The sequence below is a fragment of the Curcuma longa genome, chromosome 3, assembly GCF_044706935.1.
Source record: "Curcuma longa cultivar G26 ecotype Majalengka, Jawa Barat chromosome 3, ITB_CL_G26_1.1, whole genome shotgun sequence".
Taxonomy (NCBI): Eukaryota; Viridiplantae; Streptophyta; class Magnoliopsida; order Zingiberales; family Zingiberaceae; genus Curcuma; species Curcuma longa.
Window position 1 is genome coordinate 20,429,293 of NC_133863.1, and position 21,364 is coordinate 20,450,656.

General features: G+C 34.9%; 1 protein-coding gene across 1 annotated transcript; it reads right to left on the reverse strand.

Moving 5' to 3' along the window:
- Positions 1-1,646: 1,646 nt before the first annotated feature.
- Positions 1,647-20,256, reverse strand: LOC141824683 (cullin-4-like). The gene is made up of 17 exons (XM_074712013.1): positions 19,760-20,256; positions 12,805-12,920; positions 12,361-12,707; positions 7,644-7,824; positions 7,416-7,538; positions 7,045-7,332; positions 5,071-5,196; positions 4,872-4,973; positions 4,724-4,777; positions 4,020-4,126; positions 3,843-3,903; positions 3,633-3,764; positions 3,413-3,550; positions 3,266-3,346; positions 3,113-3,193; positions 2,140-2,220; positions 1,647-2,063 (listed from the first exon to the last, which is right to left on the reverse strand). Exons 1-17 carry the CDS (start codon positions 20,145-20,147, stop codon positions 1,950-1,952), a joined length of 2,520 nt encoding a protein of 839 aa, XP_074568114.1. The 5' UTR covers positions 20,148-20,256; the 3' UTR covers positions 1,647-1,949.
- Positions 20,257-21,364: the final 1,108 nt, after the last annotated feature.

Below are 21,364 nucleotides of genomic sequence, written 5' to 3' on the forward strand. Positions count from 1 at the left end.
CCTGCGTTATGATTGCTTTACATGGATGGACCCCATGTGGCTATCACTGCAGTACCACAAGTAAAGTGTGGGTATGAGTGACTAAGTGCCGTTTTGCTCAAGTGTTAGACAACTCAGTAATCGAGTCCCATCCCGCTACGACTCTAAAGAAAAACATGGGGCCCAGATGCAAACCAATAAGAGCATAGTACGCTTGCGGGTGAAATTACGGAGGCGCGAAGACGTCAATCTAAAGCATTCGCCGTTGACGCCGGTAGCTAAAAAATTTTAAAGGCCGTTAAAGCCAGCCACCACTACTCTATCTCGCTAGGACCCACACTTATTTCCAATCGAGATGCGGGTCGTTTTGTGGGTCTCATTGATCAGCATGCCTACTCTGTTCTTGTATTAACGCCGTCTACCGGGGGCCACCTTGTTGGGCGAGGTGATGAATAAGCGACCATTCGCTTTAACCTATGCGAGCCGTCCGTATAATATAAATAGGCGACAGCGACTCAAGCATCCGAAGTTGCTCTCCACTTACCATGTTATAAATGAGGATAATTAAGAAATAATAAAATGTTAAAATATTTCCCCATTATTTGGTAATAATGAAGATAAAAAAAACATTTTTTTGGGAGTGTTCTTGTGATGCTAAAGGATGAAATGTCAAACCCACAAAGAAGTTCTTAAGGATTACATGGTTGACTAAAAATAAGTTGGTGTCATTCAAAGATTGAGATATGCGTATAATTAATCAACATTTTTTACTTAAATACTTGTTTATTAGTATTTAAGTAAAAATGATGTTGTCCCCGAGGCCATGATACCGCGGTAGAAATCCAGGTTATCACTACGACGTATTTACAGAAATTTTCCTTAAAAATCGCAATCAAAAGGATGTTGGGCATCTGGGTTGGCCGCTGCGTGCGCTTCCCGATTTACCCTGATGGCCGGTAGAAAACTTTCATGGGACCGAACCAGTCACCTCAGGGATTGAGTCAATGCGACTAACTGGGATTATCATTTTTTTAAAGTAAAAATGATATTAAGTTGCTAGATAAGTTCAACTTATTTATTAAAAAGATTAGTGAATTTTACTAATTAGATTATAGGCAAATTTATCTTTACTAACCTAAAACTTAAACCTTCAAAAGTACCATTTTAAGGAAATATTAATTTTTAAAACATTAAAAAATATATAAAACTTAACACCATTTTCCTTCCCACATACTAACTTCAAAATTCATAGAAATGAATGATTAGAATCTTGTCGCCCGGCCATGGTTGTTGTTGAGCTAGCTCACTTAGAATCAATGTCTTAGAAATGATCCTCAAATAGACATATTTAAGGTATCCTTTTAAAATATTATCCTCAGGGGAATGTGTGGCTATCTCCGGTAGAATTCATCTATGCTGAACAGTGTTTGAGCTCATGCTATTGTTTGAAGTACTTGTCGACAAGTTCAGATCCAGATTAACTCACCAGGCTTAGGTATAGTGTTTGAGCATGGCACCTTGATGTTGTTTGAGGTGATAGAAAAGTTTAGATCCAGATTTCCTCGCCAGGCTTCTGCAGTAGAATCGAGATCAGATTTCAGCTCATTGCGCCTGCTGCAACTGTATTAGTTCTTGCTGAAGCTGAGAAATCAAGAACGAATGCAAGATTAGTTCAAGCATTATTTACTGAACAGTCTAGTTATGATTTACAATGTACAACAAACATTCAAGTACTAAACTTCATCGCGGCTCCATGTATGGCTATAGAATTTCGGCAACGGTAAACAGATCTAGTTCATAGTTCACAAGAATTTGGTTCAAAATGAGAAGCGATGTGATACTCTGTAAATGGGAAAATTTTCACAGTTATACCAGAAAATAAGACTACAGTTCGCTGTACAAGGTTCGTATAGGAAGGGGCTTGACTGAACGTCGACACAGACCAGATTACGATATGATTATAAGATTGTTCATGCCAAGTAGTTGTAAATCTGGGGGTTGTTCTTGTCCCTCTCCAAGTATTCCCTGTCGATAAGGCTCTCTATCCTCTTCTTCAAGTCCGCAGGCTTTATCGGAAACTTAAGCTATAAGAACAACGCAACAGAGTGATCAGAATAATAGGTGGAAAAAGAAAAGAACGAGGGAGAGTCAGTCAGTTACCTGCTGAAAGAGTTCGGTAATTAGCAGTGTGTGACTAAGTACTTTCCTTGTCTTCATAACACGAACAATAGCTGCATCAACCTGCGAACAGAAACCGAAGCTTGTAATGCAAAGAGTAGATTGCAAGGACAAGTAGATATAGCTTCAGAAATCTCCTACCAACTAACAAGTATATGAAACAAAAAGGATACAATACAACTTTGTCCAAATTAATCACAAAACTGAAAGGTTCACCAATGGAAGATGGAGCTCAGGTTCCATATGCCATGCGAAGGACCTTTCAGCCAGTACAAAGAATTCTTGTAGATTAGAAATTTTTGCAGAAAGTTACACTGAAAACTTCCAATACCTCCCATGCCTTTTGCACCAGTAAAGCTCTGGTCTTTTAGACTATAAACAAATTAATTGGATTTGGATAATTTTTGAAATGGGCTAATCTTATTTGCAACACGACCATAGAATTCAGATGCGGAGAAAGAAAATAGGGGTTGAGTGTGCAATATTGTGCAGCACGCCTATGATTAAATTCTCTGAATGAACAGTTTGTCATGCCACAGCCAGAAAGACTCAAGTCATATACCCAAAGCACTAATGTATTCTCAAATGAACAGCATGAGTGCTGAGCCAACTGTTACTTTTAAAAATATATATTGAAATTATGTTCAGTTTGTGGAACACAACTCACAACAAATGGACCAGACATGAAATTGGCGATCCACATACACATATATTGTATGCCTTCTATAGTAATATGCATCTCTCCCAACTTGATGTTGATTAACATGTTGAAATTCATTGAGATCACTCCAAGAAGCAGCATAAATGCACTTTTGCTTCAAGTAATGAGCATTTTTATCAAGCATACATAAATACGATATATTATTTAACAACTTCTTCTTTCATGGATGATATTATCACATATCATTTGCTTAGCCAAAGTTACATGGATAGATGATTTGCATATAAAATATACCTGATACTGACGATCTTGGAATACTCTTTCGGTGGTGCTTGTATTCTCCTCCACAGTCTCTTTCATTTGGATTGCATTTACCTGGAAAGAGAATGTCTTAGCTCAACCACTTGAATCCAAAAATTTGTGTAATCTCACTGAGAAAACTTTTACCTTTATACGATATAATGGAGCGTTAAATTCTTCATTGAACACAAAAGAATCCTCATCTTCAATCTCTCTTCCTTTGGGGGACTGCAGAAAATAAGAGTATTTTGAATAAAAAGATAAACATTCAACAGCGACATGAGGATAGATTACCTTCTGTAGCACTCGAAATTTGCCACATGCTAATGATTGTAAAGTCCTCCTCAACTCTTTATCTTCAATGCCTGTAGCATCTTTAATGTCTTGAAAATTCAGCTTTTGAGTGTCATTGAAAAGCATGAGAACAACTGCCTGGAAACACGAGAATTCAAAAAGAATAATAATAATACAGGTACTTAAATCAGCACTGAAAGTAGTAAAAAATCAGACTTACCTGGAACAATGACACTGACAATTCTTTTTTCCCTTTTGGAAATTCTGCTTTCAGAACACAATGGCCTAATGAATTCTGCCACATTAAACGCCTCCCATGGTACTTACTCAAATAGAACTCTTTAAATATGTCCTACGATGTAAATAGAAATTAAAATGTTTCATACTTTAGGAATAAGTTAAATAAAATTTGTAGTTGTCACAACCATACCTGATAGACATTCAGCTCATGAGGAAGCCGAATATCCATAGGCGGATATGTGGGCCAATATCTGGAGGAACCAGGAGGAAAAGTCTGTTAAACAGAGCTGGCTAGTCCAACTCACAACACATAAATTCTAAAACCTAGATAATTTGATAGACAATTAATTAAATGAGCAACACACACCCGGTTGTCAGGACATGAACACTCATTTCAATACCAGTTGGAAGCTTTGTCCTAGCTTGGGATGATTGTTTAAAGGAGTCATTTATTTCTTTAGATAACCCAATGTCCTGTGTAATTATCAGTGTGAAACAATTACTTGCAAAGTCAAAAACCAATGAATGGAATTCCATTAGCAACTTTCTTGACAGCCTCACGTGTGACAAGAAGTTTAATTTAGAACTGCAATAACGATGATGGCATGAAAAATATGTTTACCCAATTTTTATATTTTTCATTAAAAAAACAGAATAAAACTAGAGTGAGCAGAAATAAATCTAAGATGGTGGGCCTTTCCAGGAGTTGCCATACAAAATAAATTTAAAAGGAACCTTACTGCTTATTAAAAAATTGGAAGGAAAACAAATTCTACGAATAGATCTGAACAGATGGCACATGTACTTATCATACAACTTGGATAGTGCTGTAGAATTCTATGATGCTAAAGGCAATTGGACATTTACAACACATAGCTTCGTATCATACTAGCACTTGTTATTCCTATGGTCGAGGAAGATAAATAAAGCATGGCCCCAGTATTAAAGTTACTAAAAATGTAGAAGTCATTCAATCACCATGAAAAATAGCACAAGTATTGCCCTTGACAATAATAGATGATAGATCTATAGCAAAGTTCAAACAGTAAATCCATTCAACAATTATGGTACCTTAAACATTCCCTCGAGTTTATTTGTAAATTGGCTGCCACACTCGGTTTTCAGCTGAAAAGGCAAGAAATTGCATCTTAGAGAAATTGCATAAATATAAATCTTCAGATGAATTCATGCAACAATCTTTAGGAATACTTTTAATTACTTTTGTGATCATTGACTTCTCAGCATCAATTGATGCACTCTTTCCCAACAATAATCTTTTTGCAAGATCTTTCTTGTAAAATGCCTCAAATACATCTTTCCCCTGAATCAACACATGAAAAAAAACAATACTACTGAGCTTATTCAAATATTTGCGAATAGAACATATCACTAACATGAACCAAGTATGCAAAACTTACTTGTATAAATCTGAATAACACCAAAACTTTGTCGAGTATACCCTCCAACTCTTCTTCAGATGTACCCTTGTTGCCAGCACGGAGCTTCTCATCCACAAACTTGGCAATCAATTCAGCTGGCCTATTCTGTTTTATGACACCGAAGATTAAATGGAACACAATCGACAATCTAAACAAATGGTGAAGGTTCTAAAAGGCATATGCAAAATGCATATGATCAATTCACTACCTAGCGATTAATAGGTTTCATAATAAAAAGTAAAATTCAATCTTTTGATAAAAGTATATAAAATGTTTACGTTCACATCTATATAATATTTCAACATTTTTAACATAAGCTAAACATATAAAAGAAATGTTTACAATTACAGATATTATCGAATATATTCAACTTAATAGATCTATATAAAAACAAAATAATAATAATAATACATCACTGTTCCATAGATTATTCACATGGAAAACTTCAAAGTAATGATTCTTCATAGGATATAATTTTATCTAAGCATATAATTATAATCTTCAATAAATTCGCTACCATCACCGTAACCCTAAATAGCTTTTTAAAGATTTTTTTTTTTAGCACTCGACTAAATTCTTTAATTCCCCCCCCCCCCCCCCCCCCCCCCCCCCCCCCCCCCCCCCCCCCCCCTCCCTCCTCCTTTTTTTTTAACTTTTTAAATTTTTAAGAGGGACATAGCGTATTTTGAGAAAAAGAGGCCACATAAGGTAATTAAATGAATAGAAGCCTTAGCATGACAACAATCAACATTAGGGGCCATTTTAGGGGAATTGCCCTAAATTAATCTTATCTAGAGTGTAACAGATTTAAATAATTTACTTGATTATGTATTCAGATACAAATGGAAAAGAAGAGGTCTAAATAAAAACCATGTCTCCTTTAGTTGATTTTTTCTATTTTTTTTTTTGTTTTACACTACTCCCCTATATTCTCACATTTTCCCCAAAATCTGGTCACTGATAGATTTCTCCTGTAAAAATTCTGCATGAGCAGATCTTACAAAGCTCACAGCAGTTGCTAAGGTGTATTGACAGTCATATATGGAACCATTATTAGAAGGAAGAAAAGGGAGAGGCAGAACATACTGTCATTACGTTGCCAATACTTTCATTCAGTTATTATAATATATATAAAAACAATGGTCCACTCTACAACAATATATTGCCCATATTCAGATTTGATGACATCAATAGACTATTAAAACCATAAAGATATTACTTTAGGAATTTTTGTAGTACAAAGTCCACCAGATGAAGCAGGTAAAGAACTAAATAGATTCTGGTTGACTAAATTACTTTTCTAACATAAAATAAACAAATTGTAGGAAGATTTACTAACACTGTAAACTTTGAACATAGCTTTTCTAATCTTGGACCTAGAAACAACACACATTCTGTATGATACAAAAGACCTCCGCATCACTTTAACATGGTCTTTCTTAAACTCTAGAATGCAAAGCAAACCTGCTCTATTTAGCTACTCAAATTTGTCAAAACTTGATAATACTCACTGAATATTTCATGGACAAGAATACAAGAAACTGGCATCAAATATATGTGTAATGGTACAAAAAAATGGTTAAAATTGTATTGCTGCACAGTTCTCTTTCCTCTTGTTACATACATTAGATTATAAGCTACAAGAGTTGGTCGACCCTGTTAACTATGAAAGGCGTCTAGCTCTAAACGAAGTGTTGCTTCAGAAAACCACAATACTATGCTGAGAAAAAAAGGAACTGATGAACAATGAAGAAAGAAAATCATCTGAAGAGAGAAAGCAACTCAATATATTTCACATCCACAGCCATTTTTAGGTCTTTAATGTTGACTCTAACAATCACTAGGTCAAGGAGTATGCAAATATCACCAATTTTTTTAGGCATTTAAGACATAATCTGAGCAGGATAAAACATCTAGGCATTTCAATCAAGACATCATGTGTAGCAGGTTTACCTGACGAAGATTAATCAGATGCTCGAATGAATCCTTTATGGTATTAGAGAAGACTTCGTTTTTGAAGAAACTTTCTTCCAGTATCTTGTCTAGAGACGCTTTAAACTCTAAGAGGTAGGAAACAAGATCTTTGTCTTTCTCTTCATCCATGATAATAGCTTGGCCAGTACCACGAATATATGAGCTAAGAGCTTGTTTTATTAACTCGAGAGCATTAACCCTCTGAAATAGTGTATACATTCTCTGAAGGTCATCAATACGGTTTGCTTCCATAAGCAACGTGAATCCCTAGACGATGAGATTATAACAAAATGAGATAGGAAAGATAACTTTGTGATATTCAACAGACCAGAAGGCATGAACCAAGTCACCTTCTCAAGAATTGCAGAAGTATGACGTTCAAGAAGTTGCTTTTCTGCAGTTGCTACAAGGGGCTTCCTCGTAGTAGCATCCAAGTATAACAAACATCTTTCATGCTCCTCATGTAACCTCAACTTTAATTTTGTAACAGAGAGGGATTAAGAACATAGTAAGCAAATCAGACGTTCAAACTAACTAGATAAATTAGACAGGAAGAATAATGGCAGGAAGGATCTCACATCAACATGTTTCAAATAATCTGGAACATCTGACTGTTGCATATATTTGACACCTTCAGATGCATAAAATTCAGAAGTGCCTTGAAGAAAGGGTTTCTCAAAGCTATCTGTGTAAATTCCTAGTGCAGTAAACATCTTCAAAAGATGACTCAGGATAGTCCTACCAATAGCTTCACCTTGCCTGCCAAAGAAAAAAATACTTTCAAATGACAATAAAGACACTGAAGAAACATCCACTTAGTTGAAGTAAAAGAGTGCTCTATGACCATCAGAAACAAGCCTTGTTTGATATCAGTTGTGCTGCCCATAAACAGTAATTTTGTTGATTTAAGTCCATTCTTAGACAATCAACTCAAGTAAGTTCATTAGAAACTAAAAAACTCCATGTTTGTATACTGTTGTTAGCTATGCAGGCTGCCCAGCCCAGATTATGCTGTTGAATCCAACAACTTTTGCTAGCTAAAGTGGAGGCCCAACAGTTCCTTTAATATTTTATATGGATAACTAGACTAGAAGTAGAGGCCCAACTCAATATGTGGAACTAACTCAATTTAACTAGGGAATTATTAGTGAGACATGTTGGAGTTCAAACATAGGACCTTCTATGTTTATGTTTGATTTACTAAATACTTATCCTAGCATCAGAGAGCGGTTGCATAACAATGCTTCCGAAATAAAGAAATCATTATAATGTATCGGATTAAAAATAAACTATAGTACTTGGTCTCAATTGTCAAACATGAAGTAATTAATGTAACTGATCACTAACATGGATGACCTTTAATTGTTTATATTGACTTACATCACAGTTAATGTAGAAAATAAAATAATCAATCAAATGATATGATGTGTTAGTCTAACTCATGTGATTACTTTAAAAAATGGCAAGAGAAAAAATTGGAAGTAACTGAAATAGATATAAATAGAATAATAGTTTAAACTATCCACACTTTAATTCTATGTTCGATTCTCATGCCCAAAACTTGTTAATCAACAAAAACAATTCAATAACGAGTTTCACAAATACTAGTACCTCATAATGCTGAGACAAAAGCCTTGGAGTTACAAAAGAAATTTGTAATTCTGAGGAGTGAAAGTTGGCTGAATCTGAGTTAAATCAGAGTCAGGAGAGTATGAATTTTAAGGGCACTAGAGTAAATGTGAGACTAAATATAATTTCTATATGTTTAAAATTGTGATAAATTGAAGGCTTTGATGGATGATGGTACAAGGCATGGATAACAAGAAATACCAGCAATAACTTAAAAAGAAACAAGAATAACAAAATAGAACACGATTAAACTCCGCATTTGGATATGGATTCAAACTACAATGGATTTTAAGATTAGTGATTTTGAAGTCGAGGCTTTTCAAATTCCACAAATTCTGTAACTTTGTAATTTGGCCTGAGTGCAAGAATATATTTTAAAGTTACTATTTGGTGCAATTATGATTCATGTTGTTGAAAGTAATAACTGAGATGTGAGACTCAACACTAATTTGAGAATAAACTGGCTCAAAAGGAAGATTTTGCAACTTTTAAAGTCAGGTCTTGCGACTTTTTTCTTTAGGATAATCTCTAACTTCAAGTTTACATTCTTACAAACATAGGTAGGCTGGTTTAGGCTAAGTTTTATTGTATTATTATATGTCAGAATTTAGTTCCCCAGCTAGAATTGTATTATTTTGGTACCGTACCATATCGTACCAACACTCAGCATGGATCAAAAACAGCCAAGATAAGTTTAGATGGGTTTTACTCTGTTAATTCTCAGTTTATTTTGCTTTTAAAATAATTTTTAAAAAACTATAGCAATTAGATACTTGAATTAAGATTAGTCTATGTCATACCATTTCTATGTTCATCACTCAACATGTGTCAAAGTGTGTCAAGATAAATTTAAATGAGCATTACTCATTTAATTCCCTTCTACTTAAATTATTTTCTTCAAAATATAAGATTATTGATTAGATGGTTGAATTACAAATGAATTTTACTCATTTTTACTTCAATGCATTCCAAGATACATTCAAAAGGTTTGTACTCCTTTCAAGAATAAGTCTAGCAATTTGATAATCAGTTGATTTAACATTTTGGAAAAACAAATTACAGAAATATGACAAACATTGATATCATTAGTTGGATTTTATTATCAATGTGCGTCAACATGTGCCAAATGTTGGTACAGTGTGGTATACCTCTGCATAGGCAGCACAAGATAAATTACCCATGCCAATTGGTATTAGGTCTCAGTAATTTAACTAAACAATGAGTTTCACTTTCAAACTATGGTTTGGGCCAAGAATTGTAGCTCCTTTTGTTTTTAAACTTTTTGGATTATATATTAACTATAATTAAATTCTGGGTTTGGTTTTCTTTAAAAATACCTAGATCATAAGTTTAAGGATTGAAGTACAGACCCCATCTTGGAATAAACAAATGTTCCAATCAGGTCAAGTCAGCTAGTTTTCACCCTTAGAAGTTGCTGAAAACGTAAATGTACAAGGATTTTCAATGCAAGGCAGGCAGTGGACCAATTAATTAGGCTTATCAATCAGTACACTGTAGCTTAATAAAATTCACTAAGCTCACAAATGAATTCTTGCCATTTGCAAGGACTGGACTAGGAGCAATTTCGAGTCTCCTAGTTTTCAATTTACAAAAACTGTCGCCTTATACCGCTAAAAGTGAATTAGTTGCTTAACTTAAACTACAATTTCTCTACAAATCAAATATCACGTATGCCAAATTGTTCCCCTATTATATCTAAAATGAAGATTAATGAGGTAACCATCGTATCCAATACTTTTTTCAGTTTTGCATTTTATTTGTTTTATTTGAATTTAAGTACGAGGGACTTGGTAAACTTCTAGGTGGTCTTTTGAGAAGTTCAAGAGTGTATTTGTTAAAACCTAAATGTTTATTAAGAGAGGATGGACTAGGTTTTGGTTTTTGTCTAGATTGCACACAACCTGTTAAACTTAATAAGGGATAGTATTTGCGATCATCTCCTTGAGACAACCAAGAGAGACAGAGAGGGCAGGTTTCTTCTCTAGCAATTGAAGATGCTTCAAGTGGATTCTTTGCAGCAACAAAGAATCTCCAGAGAGGATTCTTGTGAAATAGGATCTGATCCTTCTTTTGATTTCTTAGTGATTCAAGCATTGTAATAGTTGATTTTTGTTCCAACTCATTATTTAGATACTTTTTTAAGAATCTGAGAGGTAAACATGATGAGAAAGAGGGCTTATAGATGAGAGGAGAGTATTTACAAGGTCTCTCGAGATGGACAAAGAAGAAACAATTGAAGTATATAGTTCAACGATCTTATCACACAGGTTGGTTGACACCACGGTCCACCGATTGGTCAACTAATCGAGATCAGTGAACACAAACAAAGAGAGGAAGAAAAGGAATAGACAAGCATAAGAGGGAATTTGGATAGCACCTTGAAGTATATTAGTCTAGAGGATTAGCAAAGGCTAATTCAGGCTTGTGAACAACTCTTGTTGGAGAATAGATGTTAAGGTGAGAGAGTCATTAACCCATGCGAAGGTACAGAGTCCTTGTAAAAGTCATGATATATCTTCATGCTTTTGGTGATTGATTGTTTCAACAATCCATTTGTTCTCAGAGCACCTTCACTTTTGTGCATGTGTTGTGTGGCAATACATGAATGGATGAGCTTAGAGTGCTAACTGTGTTAGTTATTACGATTCATGTATTACAATTATGATAGCACTGTTGCATTACAGTTAGATGTCATGAATTAATGGTTACTTAGTTGCTTTTTCTTTTTTGTTACTAGTTTCTTGATAGAGTTCACCTATTAAGGAAAAACTCTGAGAGACGCATTTAAAATTGTACGAATATATACTTAGACGACCAATAAATATTTCAGTTAGACAATATAAAACTATAACAAATACACGTATTAAATGAGTAAGACCAAAGAAGATTTGGTTAGCAATGATAAAACAGAATAAAATTTATTTAAATATAGATGATGATATAGAAAAGAGCAGAGTCTAATAGCGTAAGATGATCTATGTAGCCGATCTCACTTAGTGGGATAAGACTTGGTTGTTATTGTTTCTTGATAGAGTTATATGATCATCATCAGCATCAAGTCATGTTTGTCTCAACTATTTGGGACAACTACAAGGTCCTTATCCCTTCATTAAAATCTCGCTCTATCGAAGCTTATATCACTAGTAATAATCAAATCAACTAAATCACTATTCGATAAACTACAATTTTCTTTGCTTTCCTTCTATTTCTCTCATATCTTCTACTCTAACTAATTCTCCCTCTAACTGTTCAAACTATTGATAGTCTTTCAGCCTAAGAAGCACAGAACAATTACCTAGACTCCTAAATCTCTTCTCCAATTCAATCACTCACTCTACTCTCTATCCTAGTAATGATATCTTCATCAATATATCTTTGTTAAATAAGAGAACTAAGATATTAACAATTCTTCCCAAAATTTTATGGCCATCAATTCTTAACTATTCCCTCAATTCTTTTCTTATTATTGAATATTTTGCAAATTCAGAATTAGTTCAACTTGCTAATTAGTCCTAGAATCATGGACTCACTTCTTTACCCGCACTGGCACATGGCAATGCAAGAACCCTTTGCTATTTTGGATCAAAAATCAAGGTAATTTTTTGGCAAATCTAAGAAAGTGAAAAATGAATTTTCTTAACGCACCTCTCCTTTTCAATTAACCTCAGAAGTCCTGTGACAACTTTGTGCTCTACCTCCTGAGATGAGGTGAGGTGCTTCCTGAACAGCTGCAAACCCATGTCCCACAATGAGCAGACGTTTGGATTTTGCATAACATATGTTCTATCAAGTACTAAAGCAATGCCACGAATGGTCAACATCTGGTTACAGAAGTCCTGCCAGCATTTCTCCACCAGTGACAAAAATACCACCAAATCAGGACTCTGGCCAACCAATGATGACAAAGCCATAGAAATGTGCATTTCACATTCCTCCTGTATTCGTTGGTAAAGGCTCCCTCCCATCTTATGCAAGCAAAGATTGCTGACAGCCTATACAGACAACAGAAATAAATCACATGCCATTCCATCGGAAAAAGGAAATTATAACTGTATGCAGAAAACCATACAAAATAATCAGGAAACCCACCTGATAGAGCTTTTCACAGTCACAGGGATCTGGTCTCTTCAAAAATATAGCAGTAATAGCTGACTTCAATGTTGCCCATGTATCCTCCTCAAAGTTAGGGGGAAGTGAGGGTTTGACTGACACACATGAAAATGCAAATGATAGCAAAGCACTGTTCTGAGAATAATAGGCGTTAAGAGCTTTTATTGAGAACATTCTAAATCAGTATAAATAATAAAAATTGACAAAGGCATCCACCACTAGTACCACAGTAATATGGCTGACACTTGACAGCAAAGGGGTTTTGGCCATTATTCAGAGAATAGGTAATTTCTTATATAATATACCAGTCTCTAAGAGAAGTTGACGGTTGATAAATGACATATATTTCTCGTATTCCTGTTTCTTCAATTGCATCACCAATTGCCAGGGTTAAGTCTTTCTTAAGAGAGAAAAACAATGACTTTAGCAAAGGATAAACAACACCTCAACCAAAGTTTAAAATATCGAGCCGTGCCGAGGTTTCGATCTCGGACCGGAATAATACAGTTTCGGTACCATATCATACCGTGCCGGTATAATTTCGATATTTTTAAAATATAAAATATATTAACTAAAATAAAAAATTTAATCTAAATATTTAAAAATAACAAATAAAATATTTTTAAAAAATAATAAGATAATTTTATAGATTTTAATAAAGTCTATTTAAATTATCTTCAACTATAGCTAGGAATTGATTATTAAAATCTCAATTAAATCCTAAGTTAAAATCCCCCAAAAAAAAACTCAAAATCGCGACTACGTGCGCTTCCAGTTGCGCTTGGCCCGTGCGCGGAGGCGTCGCCGGGCCGGGGCAGCGCCTCTGATGGCGATGTCGGGCCCAGGCGATGCCTCCGGAGGCGTCGCCGAGGATGCATGATGCCTCCGAAGGCGTCTCCCGGCTGGAACCGTTGTGCCGGTGCCGGTCCGTCGGCGAAATGAAAATTTTCGTCGGTATTACGCGATACGGCTCGAAATTTCAATCCCTGACCTCAACTATTTAGGTATCTTCAAATGCCTTGATATGAGAATGTGAAAACTACAACACCACTCAGAAAAGCTCTCAAATTAAAAGGGGTAAGAACCACAACTACAATGTGATAGTTTTGTGATTATTCTCTTCTCTTCAACTCTCTAATTTACATATGGTGTTGGCTGACATTTCTATATCAATCAATTTATACATTCCTATAATATAATCTCCTGATTTTTTAATTAATCATACTCTCAACTCCCTTAAAAATATTTACCCTTTATAATTTGCTCCAAACCTAGATTTTGGGACGAACCGAAATGATTTTAATAGGAGGAGATATAAATGAGCATGTAGGAGTTAAAAATGAGAAATATGATAGAGTGCATGGGGGTTATAGGTTTAAACAAGAAATGAAAAAAGGAAAATTATATTGGATTTTGTGATAGCATATGACATTATACTAGTTAATAGATTTTTTAAGAAAAGAAAAGAACACTTGATCACATTCAAAAGTGAAAATAAAAAAATAAATCGCAAATTGACTTTCTTATGGTTAGAAAGAATGATAGAATGATTTTTAAAAATTGCAAAGTTATCCCTAGAGAAAATTTAACTACCCAATATAGGTTAGTAGTGTTAAATTTAAACATAATATCAATAGAAGAAAAATATACACGACTCTTAGAATTAAGGGATGAAAGTTAAAGGATGGAAAACAAAACATATTTAAGAAGAGGATAGAAGTACAAGCATTAGGAGAAATATATGATGACTTGAATATGATATGGGATAAAATGATATCAAAGTAAAAAAAAATAACCAAGAGTGTACTCGGTGAGTCAAAGGAACATGCACGACTAAATAAAAAATTTTAGTGGTGGAATGAGAAAGTGCAGAAGAAAGTGAAAGAAAAATGAACAATCTATAAAGAATTATATACTTATAAGAACGAGAAAAACTTTAAAAATATATACATTAGCTAAGAAAGAGACTAAAAAAGCAATGAATGAAGCTAAAAATAAAACTTTTGAACGCCTATATCGAAAATTGAATACAAAAAAGGAGAAAGAGACATTTACAAATATTTAAAACGAGAGAGATGAAGACAAGAGATCTTATCTAAATAAGATGTATTAAAGATGAATGTAATAGGGAACTAATAAATAATGAAGAAATAAAAGAGCGATGGAAGAGGTATTTTTATCAACTTTTAATGAAGATTTAGATAACCAACTTAACTTAGGTAATTTAAACAGGCAGTATAGAAATTTAAATTTTTCTTATATAATTCAAACCTCAGAAGTAGAGCAAGCATTAAATGAGATGCAAAATGGAAAGCAATTAAACCAAATGATATTCCAATAAATGTATGAGTCTTGGAAAATAAGGTATTGAATGACTTAAAAAGTTATTCAATCACATATTGAAAATTAAAAAAAAAAGTTAGATCAATGGAAAGTAAGTATTTTAGTTCTCTTATTAGAATAAAGGAAACACACAAAATTGTACAAACTATACGGGTATTAGACTAATGATTCATACCATAAAACTTTGGGAAAGAATAATAGAAAAAAACTAAAGAAGGAAATCATGGTGACCGAAAATCAATTTGAATTTATGCTTGAAAAGTCAGACAATAAAAGTTCTACATCTTCTCAAGCAACTAATTGAAAAGTATTAGGAACAGAAATAAGATTTACACATGGTATTCGTCAACCTAGAAAAAATTTATGATAGAGTCCTAAGGAAAATTATATAGAGAATTCTTAAAAAGAGAGGAGTTAGCATAGTATATATTAAACTAATTAAGGATATGTATGAGGTTGTAATGATAAAAGTGAAAACTTCAGATGGATTAACTGAAATGTTTCTCATAAAGATAGGGTTCGAATCTTGGTGGGAAACGCTAGAAGTGAAAGGTTTTAGGCTTAGTAGAGTAAAGATAGAATATATGAAATTTAAATTTAGCAATACTAGATGTAATAAGACAATTGTTACAATATGACATGACGAGTTGTCTGTAACTGACAGTTTTAAATATTTAAGATTATTTTTGCAAAAGGATGAAGGGATCAAGAGAAATGTCATACATAGAATACAAATAGGATGGTTGAAATGGAAGAGAGCGTCAGGTGTTCTTTGTGATCGTAAAGTGTCTCTAAGACTTAAAGGAAAGTTTTACAAAACGGCGGTCAGACTTGCTATGTTGTATGGAGTTGAATGTTGGACTATGATTCAAGCACATGAGCAGAAGATGAGAGCTGTAGAGATAAGGATGTTAAGGTGAATGTGCGAACATACAAGGATGGACAAGATAAGAAATAAAAATATTAGAGAGAGTCGGGATTACACCTATTGAGAAAAAACTCCGAGAGACACGTTTACGATGGTACGGACATTTATGTAGATGACCAATAAATATTCCAGTTAGGCGATGTAAAATTATAACAAATGTGCACATCAAACCAAGAAGAGAAAGACAAAAAAAGACTTAATTAGCAATAATAAGATAAGATAAAATTTATTTAAATATAAATGATAATATAGTAGGGGATAGAATCCAATGGCATAGAAGGATTTATATAGCCAACCCCACCTAGTGAGATAAGACTTAGTTGTTATTGTATAATTTGCTCTAATAATGATATAACATTGAAATTTTATAAATTGTCGTAGTCTTCTAGCAATAGAAGGATATTTGCAATCTGACCAGACTTTCAATAAGAAGTCTCACACCTAAAAGATTTTTAAATTGATCTTGTTTAAGTTGCATACAGTTACAATTGAAGGCAATACTAACTTTAATCTGTAATTGCTAATAGTAGTTTATGTTTATTGTTTTTTCTATAGCTTAATGATATGGCCTCGTTCTCTTACTTGAATATTAGCCTACACAAATGTTACAGTTTTCCCATGTTGAAGTTACAACTTCAAAGGAACTACATTTTAAAACTTAAAAATGTGAGGTTATGTTCATGTGTTGATCATAAGTTTGTCTTCAAAGAATACAAAACTGATGTATGTATCCTTTAGGGTGCGTTTGGTTCAAAGTTATTATTAATAACCTTGGTTATCTACCCAAGGTTATCAACAAAAACAGAATTTGGTTTAGGTAATGAGCGATTCCCAGTAATGAAGCATGCTCGCCACATCAACAAATGAGGGATATGAATCGGAAAGTGATTACCTTAGAAGTTGGAGGTTTTCAACGATTCTAGGGTTAATACTAAATTTCCCCCCAAATTACCCACCCTCCGCAGGCTGTCGTGCACGAGGAGGTGACAACGGCGAGCTACGACGGCAGGCAACCACAAGCAAGCAAACAGGCACGATAACAGCGTACGAGGAGGCGGCGACGACGAGCAAGCAACAACGGCATGCGCAAGCAAGTGGTGACGACGTGCGAGGATGCGACGACGGTGAGCAAGCGACGACGACGGGTGGCGGCGATGACGTGCACGAGCAGGCAATGATGACAGTCGAGGAGCAGAGGACGACACAATGTTTTATAATCAACTTTAGTTTTTAACTTTAGTTAATTGATTCAATCAACTCCTAACTTAATAGGAAATTTAAATAGGCTTTCTCAAACTCTACTTAAATTATCCTATTAAAATATATATATATATATATTTATTTTAAATTTAAAAATTATAAATTAATTATATTTATTTATTATATATATTATCCACCTATTATTATCATTAATATTAATATTATTAATTTAATTTATTCTAAAAAATAATGATCAAATATTAAATTGAACCAAGGGTAATATAGTAATGTTAAATTAGGTTATAGCATTACCTAGATTTGAACCAAACAACATTAGGTTATGGTTTATACTCATAACCTTGATTATGTGATTACCTGGCAATCACATAACCAAGATTATGCATGATAACTTGAACCAAATGCACCATTAAGGTAATTAAATAATCTCTTTCCAAAATGATTTCACTTATAAATTTATTTTACCTCATGGATATGTTTCACACATAATATTATGAGCATATATAAGTTCTCTAAATGTTGTAATATATTTGTATCATAGAACCTCAAAATGCACGTACTAAGCTTTGAAAAGCCAAATAAACAAAATGCCAAGTATCACCTCTGTCACTGTTGTATAATATTGACATATTACGTAACTCACCCATATTAAGACTCACCCATATTACTTGATATGGACCAAGACTCATATAAATGGCACACCATCATACTTTATGATCAGTGTTGGGAAATAAGCAAATATGTTACAATAATTTGATATGACAAATGAGAATGACAAAGATAGAGATATGTGGGCCTATTACAAAAGATAGTAGCAATTTAGTAGAGATAATAAGAAAAAAATATAAAGATCAAAGAAGGATGGCTCTTGAAAACTTAGTGATAAAAGGACATGATTTTCCTAGAGTGACCTCATCACATGATGATGCTCTTCAAAGCTTAAGGATCAAAGAAGGATCTTAGAGTCAAACAATAAGCCAACTAGGTTTTAACTCTCAAGAATGAAGAAAATTTAAATGGAACAACTCATGGTTTATAATTTTGTTCTGTGCCAATCGGCACGGGCCAAACATCTTATTCTGCTTGCCAACCTGCACACAAAAATTGTCCGACACAACAAAACTTGCTTTGTGATGGCGCATACCACTAATGGCTTCCGCTAGTTGTATATAAACATCATCTTTAACTTGACCAAACTAATGAACAGTTCACAATAAGGTATATCCACGGTAGGCTTCCATGAGAAGTCCGAGACAATTAGATAGAGGCTTCCACAAGCTATCTGTGAAAGTCATCCCTCCCGCGAGAAGCCTGAAACAAGCTTCCATGGGTTTGCAATTGTAGTCCCTTTCACGGGCTATCCATGAATGCCATCCCTTTTGCAAGAAATACAAGATAATGAAACAAAGGTTTCTATGACCTATCGGTGAATGTTGTCCCTTTCGCGAGCTGTCCGCCGATGTTGTCCCTTCCATGACAAGGTTAGGGTTATATTTTCCAGCTCTCCTCTTCTTTCTTCTCCTCCCTGATCTTCTTTCCACAACTCCTCTCAAATTCCCTCCTTGTCAATGTCTTCAGCACCTTGTGTCACAATGAAACATCTCACTGGGACTGAAACTTCAACTTGAAACGAGATTTCAAACCTTGGGACAACCCAATAACACAAAGTAACTAACAAAGAATCAATGGTGGCAATTTCCTGCCATAAACTTAGTGGTAATTGGTTCGGATAGGAATTTGAGTAACAAGAGTACTTAATTTACATCAAAATCTAATATAAACTACGTAATCTTTTAATTGGCTGAAGCAATGCTTTATGATCTTCAGATATTGTCCGAGTCTCCAAACATGATTTCCCATTTCTTACAAGTATTTCCTAAAACACAACTCAAGCAGGAACTATTAGTTTCCCTTAGTTTTCATCAAAACCAAAGATCAAGACATTAACACCTGGGTCTAACCCATTGCATTGTCACTACAAAGAAGTACCATATCACAGACCCAACCCTTCCTTTTTTGGAGCAAATAGTCAAGGATTTACGCAAACAAAGTATTAGACAACAGTCTCACATGTGATACATAAGACTGTTTTGAGGTTTCTGGAAAATCGGATCAGGAGCACCAGGTCATGTTGGTAGAAAGCCTAATAGGTAGTTTTGCAAGAGGACCAGCCTGGTATGTCGGCTGATTACCTAGCAGGGTCGACTGAAGATATTAGAGTCAGCGTTGCAGAGTGAATCAATCAGGCTTCACATCTCCAATATCCACCTAGGCTTGCGTGTGAATCAGTGATGATAGGGAGAATTTCAATGTAATTACATGATGAATTAGTCTTTTGTCAATAGATGAATAGTTGGTTGTACGCTAAAATTCAAGTCCAAGAAACCAGCCAAAGCCTACCAAAAGAGATATCAAACTAAATATAGACCCAAAAAAATCGCATACTTTTGAATGACTTAATAACGAACTTCTTGGTAGTCGGCGGCTGGAGAGGTGTAGCCTTCTTCCTGGATAGATTCGCAGCAACCCCTGTCGTAGCAGCACGGGTTGGAGACCCAGGCTTCAGCTCCTCCTGTTCGACGATCATCGCGTCGTCCTCCTCCACAGGCCGAGGAGCCACGTCGGTGCCGAAGCGGCGTTGCAGGCCGTTCTTCTCCTGGTCCAAGGAGCAGGCTGAGACCGGATGGGATTTGGCCTTCTTCATAGGGTCAGAGCCGTCTGGGGAAACCGGGGTGGCGCTGCAGGAGGCTCCGCTGCTTTGGTTGCTATTCCTGGTGGTTCCGCCGCCGCTGCTGCTTCTGCTGCCGGAGAAGGCCCTCTTGTGCTGAGTCATCAATTGATCTCATGCGGAGAAGAGCATGGCGGAGGCCACGGAGATTGGGGGAGATTGAGACGGAGGAGAAGGGGAAGCGAGGGCCTGCGCGAGGAGGAAGGGGAGGAGAAGGCGAGAGCAAGGGAACAGGAGTGTTCTTATTCGATCCCCTTCTATTGAATGGGGATTTGGTGGCTTGGAAACGGGTCAAGGGGTTCGGAACCCGGTCGAAGAACTTGGTTCGGGCCAGCGGTCTATGGATCGAGCTGGTTCTTCTATTTAGTCCGGTCAAAGCTCGAAATGTATATACACTAATCGATTTGGTTCTTAATACTTTAAGGTTCCTTTTATTTAATAAAAAATATTTTTTTAAACATATTATTACTATTTTTATTTAATAAAAGTATAGAAAAGATAATAAAAATAATCTTATTTTAGACCTCTCTGTTTTAAAATATTTGTCCAAACTCAAAATTAATAAATAATTATTACTACCAATTCTCAATTTGCCACCTACCATTCTCAATTCGATCTGACCGATTATCAACATAGATAAAAAAAATTCAAAAAGTTAACATTTATAACCCCCGAGAGCTAGGGTGAAATGGTAAGCACACTTTGGGATTCCTATGTGTGTGTCGTACTGTAAGTGTATGTATCATCAAGTAATAAAAACATATCGATCACTTAAGATTGCATGTTAAATACTAAAATGCTTATAAAATAGACTATCTAGGGAATTGGAAATCGAATGCGTTGGTGCGAAGAACCAAAAGTAATCAAAAGAAAATTATTGTGAAAACTATTTAGGAAGGCAATTCTAAGGGTTTAATTTTACTATGATGAATATCGGCTAATGTAAATCCTTTTATCTCAACATATAATTATGAATGGATTCATACTAAGGCAATTGATGTATCTATTTCCGTAGGCGACCCTTATTGACCTCCTTCTATCACTTTGAAGGTCCAGACTTGATTTCAACTAATACATAAGATGTCTATCTGCTACTCATTGACGAGCTCTCAAGTTGGTTTTAGAGGTCAGAGATTGAGGTTGCTAATAAATACACCCTTTCTCTCTATTGAACTGATTGTATGTTTATTTGCAATGACATTGGTCTGGGTTCACCTTTCAATTTATCCCAACAAGATTACTAACTAGTTGAATCGAGCAATAAACGATAGATGAAGTGAAACGAACTAAAACTAATTGATAAACACACATATCATAAATAA